Source organism: Lygodium microphyllum, chromosome 27 (assembly GCF_053477565.2).
Source record: "Lygodium microphyllum isolate KBCC chromosome 27, Lygodium_microphyllum_v1.1.10, whole genome shotgun sequence".
In the NCBI taxonomy this organism is placed as follows: Eukaryota; Viridiplantae; Streptophyta; class Polypodiopsida; order Schizaeales; family Lygodiaceae; genus Lygodium; species Lygodium microphyllum.
The window spans coordinates 48,270,923-48,278,405 of NC_141161.1; the positions used below are offsets into that span (position 1 = coordinate 48,270,923).

General features: G+C 42.7%; 1 protein-coding gene across 1 annotated transcript; it reads right to left on the minus strand.

Moving 5' to 3' along the window:
* Nucleotides 1–217: 217 nt before the first annotated feature.
* Nucleotides 218–4,384, minus strand: ASY1 (DNA-binding HORMA family protein). The gene is made up of 23 exons (XM_087669138.1): nt 4,257–4,384; nt 4,101–4,166; nt 3,877–3,973; nt 3,726–3,794; nt 3,545–3,637; nt 3,325–3,430; nt 3,184–3,253; nt 3,029–3,070; nt 2,818–2,943; nt 2,586–2,702; nt 2,480–2,501; nt 2,319–2,378; nt 2,112–2,239; nt 2,005–2,017; nt 1,837–1,913; nt 1,650–1,733; nt 1,407–1,563; nt 1,252–1,334; nt 1,088–1,165; nt 960–1,008; nt 705–868; nt 453–599; nt 218–373 (listed from the first exon to the last, which is right to left on the minus strand). The coding sequence occupies exons 1-23, from the start codon at nt 4,257–4,259 to the stop codon at nt 326–328; spliced, it is 1,899 nt and encodes a 632-aa protein (XP_087525264.1). The 5' UTR covers nt 4,260–4,384; the 3' UTR covers nt 218–325.
* Nucleotides 4,385–7,483: the final 3,099 nt, after the last annotated feature.

Consider the following 7,483-nt stretch of genomic DNA (forward strand, 5'->3'; position numbering starts at 1 on the left):
TCATGCTATGATGTGTGAGGATTTCTAGAATCGATAAAGCTTCATTGCATCTTCTCTTTAGGTCGTTAATAAAAGCGAATGAATCAGAGTAAATTACAATCGTGTACCGGTAAAACCGACGACAGGGAAGGACGAGGATTCAGACAATTGACGGGGCTTTGAAAGAATATGAATGTTCCAAAATTGTTTTACAAAGAAAGATCATCCGACAGTGCGTTTTTCTTGAGACAATTTTATTAACTCGCAAAAAAATGTCGGCTTTACAAATTCTCGAAAACGGCTTAGCAACGAGTATTATGGTTTGCATGCATCATAAGTTGCAGGACTACATCCGAGCGCGCTTCTCAGCAGATTGATATATGGGCTCCTCCACCTGTCACAGAAGTGGAAATGGTTACACAAACCAGTCCCCGTAAGCTCACTTAAAGGAATGTATAGTCCATGTTTCTTACCATGCTGGCCTTGCGAAACGGATCTTTTTCATACGTTTCTTGGCTCTCCTGGAACTCTACCCCTCTTTTGGTCCGTGGTTTCTGCGCCTTTGAAGGCGTTACAACCTCGCTATTTGCGTTCAGATGGCTTTCCCTGGATGTAGCTCGCTGTTTGAACGCACATATCCAAATATTCCACCGAATTACTATTCCGGTCTATCAACCACTGAATTGCTCAACACTAATAATCTGCAACAGTTACTCAACCCTGACCTTATTCATGATTCTTGCTGGAGAAGCCGAATCTTGATTCATTCTGCGAGGATTCTCGTTGCGAGTTAGATCTGACCCGAAAGAGTGCAATCCACCACAGGTAGAGCCATCCAAATCTTCAGCTGGTATATCTAAACGCTCTCCCATGTCCTTGTTAGGCACACCTATATTGCAGTAAACAACCATATACTATTGAAGTAATCCAAGACTATTAGCATTTCCACAAACCCCATCGACCATAGGAAATATTTTCACCTGTTGGTGTTTGCGGCTGAATTCGCATTTCATTGATAGCCTTCGTCAGCTGGATGTCAAAGAATGACTATAAGAATGTCTACAGTAAGTGAATCCTGCGACTAAACAGTAATAAAATATCTCAGTACCTCGCGATGATGAGACAAAACTTCCCCTTGCTTGTTCTTCTTCGCAGGGTTATAACTCGGTGGTTCTGAAGGTGGCCTCTGTCCATACAAGCCTTTAATCACAAGGCTTTGCCTAATCTGAAGCTAAATTCAATTACTTGGAAGCCTGAGCCCATTTTAGCTACCTGGCTTAGATGTATATGATTTAAAGCTTCGTAAACTTCTTCGAGCTTCCGCTTCGATTGCTCAGAGTGGATCACCTTACGACCTGCAAGACGTAAAAGTCAGTAATGTACCAGAGTCAGGTCCATATTCGTCATGACACAATTGCAGCGTTCACCTAATCTTTTGTTGGCCGCAGGAGTTCCTTCGACATAGCCATCGTTTACCATCTTTTCTACGAGCTTACGAGTAGTGGCATGACTCACACGTGATCCAAGTTTGCTTTGGAGTTGAGGAACACTAACATGCTCCAGAGGTAGTACATAGCATAGAGCCTACGGCAGAGAAACCTTCAGATTTCACAAAAAAACTCATCGAGCCATTCTTCAACAGCAAAGCCTCTGCCTTGTCAGTAGCCAACCTTCAAGTACAGGGAGTTCTCTTTCTCAAACTCTTCAGAAACTATACCAGCAGGTGTTCTTTCCTGTAATTCTGGCTCCTGAGACTGAAACGCCACACATCAGAGAGAAATAGGTGATGTAGACTTGCCATTGTCTTCGTGCTTTGAGTTTCAACAAATACTTGAACAAAGTAATTTCTTAGTATACCGAAGCCTTGTTGATCTTGAAGTTATCTTTTCCCAAATCGCTTAAAGTCCCTTCTTCAACCAAGCGATGTAAAAGTTCTGTAAAAATTTAATCATGAGCAACACAGCGAACACAATTAATTGTGTTTTAGACTCATAATTCACCGGCGTTTCGTGCAGACCAAATCACCTTCTATAAGTGCCTGCACGGAAATCATAATTAGGAGCCAGTAAACATGGATAGCAAGGGTCTAGAAAAGCGCAGGTCATCAGTCCATTTAGATTTATAAGTTTTACCTCTGAAATATTGGGGAAGCTAGACATAACGTCACCAATGTGGACGGTGCCCAACTTGCCTCGAGAGAGCAGCCACTCCTTTATATCTTCCAAGTTCCTTGTCTCCTCTCTCACATCCTGCGTGATTTCTGTTAAGAGTAGCATAGCAACACGTTAGCCTTCATCAACTTTGCAAAACGAGTAGTCTTGAGAAGATTTCCAGCGCACCATCATCTTCTACCAAGTTGTTCGTTTCTTTCGGTGTGAATGGTTTGGACGCGCAATTATCTGTTACGAAGAAGGTTGAAGACAAGTTTAATTAGAACAAGAGGGTTAAGACGTGTAAATTTATCCACCAGTGCAGGCATATGCAGTGAACTTCGAGACACCTGCTTCATTTTCCAATCCGGCCTGCATTAGCGTCAACTGCTTAGGTTAGTCCCTTACTTAAACTAAATGGAAACAACTGTTGTGGATTTAATCAGTCTTTTGTACCTGTTCGCTGTTGTTTGAATCTTCAGAATTGTTGGATGTTTCGGCGTCGCCACTGCTTAGTGCATCCCTTGCCATCATATCGATCTCATCCTGGCAGGGATCTAGGGTGCTTTTCACCTAGACCAATTACTTACCTCCAAGTAAGTAGAACGCAGCCAAATTTGAAGTGCATAAATCCAAATTCGAAAGGCATGAAAATTGTGAGCACAATGCAGCTTTCAAGTACAGGAACCTTGAGAGAGAGTATTATATGATTGCTGTTCACTTCTCCTGCTTTAATCTGAAACGCATTCTGCCGCCATGCCTTCTTCTCGTCGTAAGTGCAACAACGAAAGAACGGTGGCTCGTAGTCTATCGGCTGCAACAGTAGAGTTTACCGAATCGCAGGAGGAGCAGAAAGCAAACAAAAAGCAGTTAAAAACTCCTTGCTTGATAGCCCTTACTGTAACGTCATCGTAATAATGGAGCTTCATTAGTATTGTCCGCTGCCAGAAAACAGACGATAACGATGTTAGAACCTTAACGAAGATCATTTGAGAAATATAAGGAAGAACATAAGCTTTCGAAGAGATTTACGTCAAGCGCCTGTCTTCATTACCTCGCTTGGTACACTATCCAGAGTCCGCATGATAGTAACCAGCGTTCGCATCATCTTACAGGTTGATTTTCTGACCATACATTTTGAGTTGAAAGCCACGATAAACATGTCAGATGAAGATATTTGACTGGGGCATACTACCTGATTTGATCAAGACTAACTCCTGCACTCAAGGTCTCTCGATGGCGTCCATCTTTAGCTAATTGCATAGACACCTCTTCTGAGGTAGTAGAGTAATTGAAGGAGACTGGAACGAATTAAAAGAACATTTGATTTCTGTAGCTACACGCAGACTCAGAATATTTGACACACGAAAGTTGTTGCTAGGGAAATACTTTCGACTCTTAAAGGGATAACTTACAGGAGTATTCTTCGATTTTTGGACCATCTTCACCCTCAGACAGACTGAAAAGCATGGTCTTGAGGTATTTTTTCTTCAAGGCATCATAGACACCTGTAAACGTGACACTAGATGAAACAACTGTTGCCTTGGACAGTTTATAGGTGTCAAACTGAGGTCATATGGAGCTTGAAATGTCGACCTTTTTCCATCCAGTCGATTAGTCTTCTGGACTCCAAATCTAAAGGCAGCAGCTTTTTAACTTGCATTTCTTCACAGAATGCACAAAGGATTTGTGTGAGGGCTTGAACGTAGACTTAGCAAGCTCTTGATCAGGAGAGATTAGGACCTACCTAGTCCCTGTAGGAATGTATCACGGAAGTATTCCTCCGGGAAAAGGCCTCTAATGTAGCTGATATGGAAGATTGCTATACGCAAAAGATTTCTCGACTATTTTCACAAGAGCAACCAAGATAATAAGCAGATCAGCATCAATTTTCCTGTATTTGGCCGTGGTTTCTGCAGCTCGAGAAGAAAAAAGATTTTGCGGAGGAAGGAACACAAGGAAAAAACTTACCAGTTGAAGAGAGTGATTTTCAGTGACCTCCTTGGCAGTTCGAGGCATTTGCGCACAAGTGACAACCTGAAAATATCAAGAGATTTAGGGCAAGGACTGTTGGACGCGGAATGCAGGCGTGCAGTCAAGGACCAGAAGCGGAAGCTCGAGGCCTACCATCGTTACGTGACGGAGGAGGGTCTGTTGCTGAACTTCGTAAAACACGGTGTTTAAATCTTCACGTATACCTTCCGTACACCCACTCTCGACAGATCATGTGTGAAACGGCCTCCAGCCAAATTCTATTAGGGGCAATCACCTAAATGGCCATATAATATCTCAATATGGCCATATCGCGAAATTCTCACGCTGCTTACATGGGCATCCACGGTCCTTTACACAGTGGAGAGGACATTAGGTGTTGTTTACTTGCTAAACAGGTGAACTCCTTGTCCACTTTTGGACACAGAATCTCCCCTGCCCACTTTGTAAAGTGGCGGATAAGGGTACACTTTTTGCATTTGCAACTAATTAAAACTAAAAGTTTATTACTTTTTATTTTTAACAAACTATGTCCATTTGGTATGTAAAGGTATGACACCCATGTTTGCGCCGAGTTTATGCTACTTATGCAAATAGTTTGGCCACTCTGCAAGATCCTGTCCTCAAAAGACTAAAGGATAAGTGCCTAATAATAGTCAGTGTGCTCCAAAGGGTGTTGAGGTTGGTGAAATAGCCCAAAAGCCTCAAGTGGAGCAAGAAGAAGGTAATTCCAAGACCAAGCCTAGTATTATTACTATAACAACTGGTATGCCTAAAGCCCCAGCAAATCAAGGTGGAGAAGACAAAGGGAATGTTGAAAAATAGACAAATGATGTATGCTCCAGGAAGAGTTGTCCTGAATCCCATATGCACAGTGAGGAAAGTGGAACAACCCAAACTCTTTAAAGCATTGTACTTGACTATGGAATGAATACAATGTCATGATGCTTTGTACTTTCAATTCACGCTACCCTTCGAAAGGAACAACCCCACATACATGGCATACCCTCGAAGGGTAGGTGTGGATTTTGATGCCACCCTCCACTAGCGTTACGACTTTCCCATTATCTATAACTCCAATGTAGTATCCTTCGAACATGCCCTCCTCTTTAACTCAGAAAGCCTAGATGACTCTATGACGCGCTTCCTCGTAGATTTCTCTTCATGCCCCAATCCAGCTTTTGTAACTACATGTAACTACCTTAGATTACTTAAGCTATTACTTAAGTAGGACCCGACTTCACAAGAGCGCAGCCTGCCTCCCCTCTTCTTCGACCCTAACGCCATTGACAGCTATGCCATGGCTCGTCTAATGATGAGGGCTAGTCTCCTCCCCTCTTTTTGCCTAGCCCTCTTAGAAGACATGAATGATAGCCAGTTTAGTAGATGCAATCACCCTTTCCTCTCCACCACCTCTCTCCACGTCCGCATGAATATGAAAGAATATATGCAAAGCTACCAATTTTTTAGTAAATCCATTCGACCCCCTTCCCCTCCTCATTCAAATGAAGAGAATTAGGCCCTGGCTGTCATTCCACTATTGTAACTTCAAAAAAAAAAAGTAAAGTAAAAGCGAAGAAAAGAACAGCATGAAAGGAAAAGCACGAAAAACACTCTCCACTGACTAGACAACATAGCCCACTTGCAGAAGCACTTACCACCACATAAAGCACGATCACTGCACCTAGGGGTTCTCAAGTTAGACGTGCCCGATGGCTTCGATCGACCGGCTCCACTCCTAATCCCCTAGCCCTTTTGCTCCCCCACTTCACGCTTAGGGCACATCAAGGGCAGGACATACCTAGGGAGATAACACTCGCCTATGGTTAGACCTGTCACCCTAAGCCACTTGCATCGCACCTCCCTTGGCACAAATGGGGTCCTCAAGTGTGGGACATCACCCAGGCTTGCCTGCGGTTAGACCTATCTCCCCATTCCACTAGCACGAGCACAATGCACTAACACAATGAGGTAGGCACTCCCCTTAGGAACAGCGCCGCATCTTGTCATTGTCAATCCTACACAAGATTGTATTTATGAGTCCAAGCTTCCGTCTTAGAACCTAATTCACTTATGTAACAGTTTGTCTCTACTCGTCCATGTCATTATGAGTTTGATCTTTATCTTTCATCCACCATAGCTTGTGTCATTCTCTAGATCCGCATTGTTTAACATGGTATCAGAGCATAGCTGAGTATAGCACAGCTCCATTTTTCTCTCATTTAGCTCAGCTTGATTTCAGTTCAGCTCAGGACAAGTCCAGGACTTCATCTCCCACTATTTCTTCTCCTCTTAACCTTGTGGCAGCCATAGCCAACAATACCTTGCCTGCTTGAAGCTCCCATATCTCTCTCTGCTAGCAAAATTTTACCGAGCTTCCTTTTGGAGAAGTGTTCGCCCGCTACTAAATCTTCCCTGTATCACTTGAAACATCAACGTTGCCCTTCCATAAGCTCAGCATTATCAATTTCCTTAGGCTTTGTTCTATGTCTGCCATACCCAGATCTATACCTACTTCTGATTGAGCTCCTTGATCTCCACCTACAGGGCATAACTTCAGTTGCTCTCTTCTAGAAAGTTGTTCCTTGACTAAAGGCACTTCTTCCTATCACATTAGAAGCCAACATTGAGCTCTATAGGATAAGGCATTGACAAAAAACATGAACCAGGCGCACAGAAAACGCAGGCAGGGAATTGACGCCAATCAACAACCAGCACGCCACGTAATCATCCTGAGGATTATCGGGATTTTTTAGAGCTTGAAGAAAGCGACATTTCCATTAAAAAACTTTTGAGAATGGTCCACTGTAGCTCATGAAATCAAGAAAAAATCAGACCTGGATCTAAACCCTAATCCAGGAAGCCATAGCCAAAGCTTCAAATTTTGATATTTTTCATAGTTTCTTTTTACTGAGGTCATCAACAGTGATTTTAATCACTAAGCAATACTCTCTGAAGTTCATTACAATCCTGGAAGTGCCCGAGAAAGCTTAGAAGTCATCCATGAAGTTTGTGAGAGAAAAGCAGATCAAAGAGCGACTAGCATCCATTAATACTCAACTAGTGTCAATAGGACACTGATTCTCTTGTGTCTCTTGACACATTAAAATACAATCTTTTGATGTTTAATTGAAGTTTAGCAACATGGCAGAGCTTGAGCAAATAGCTAAATTCAATGGTGAAGGATTTCATGCTTGGAAGGAGAAAACCATGTATCACTTGATGTGAAAGGACTTGTGGGACCTCTTTGAAGATGATGCAGAGCAAGAATGAAGATGATGAAGATGGGTTCGTTGAAGAAGACCAGCTCAAAATCAAAGAATGGAAGAAGATGAATAACAAGGCACTAGGCATCATTGCCT

Excerpts from the sequence above, each read along its gene's own strand:
- ASY1 (XM_087669138.1), bottom strand. Across the intron at positions 2,703-2,817 it reads ATATAATACTCTCTCTCAAG|GTGAAAAGCACCCTAGATCC; the intron begins GTTCCTGTACTT and ends TAATTGGTCTAG. Across the intron at positions 2,379-2,479 it reads CGGATTGGAAAATGAAGCAG|ATAATTGCGCGTCCAAACCA; the intron begins GTGTCTCGAAGT and ends TCTTCGTAACAG.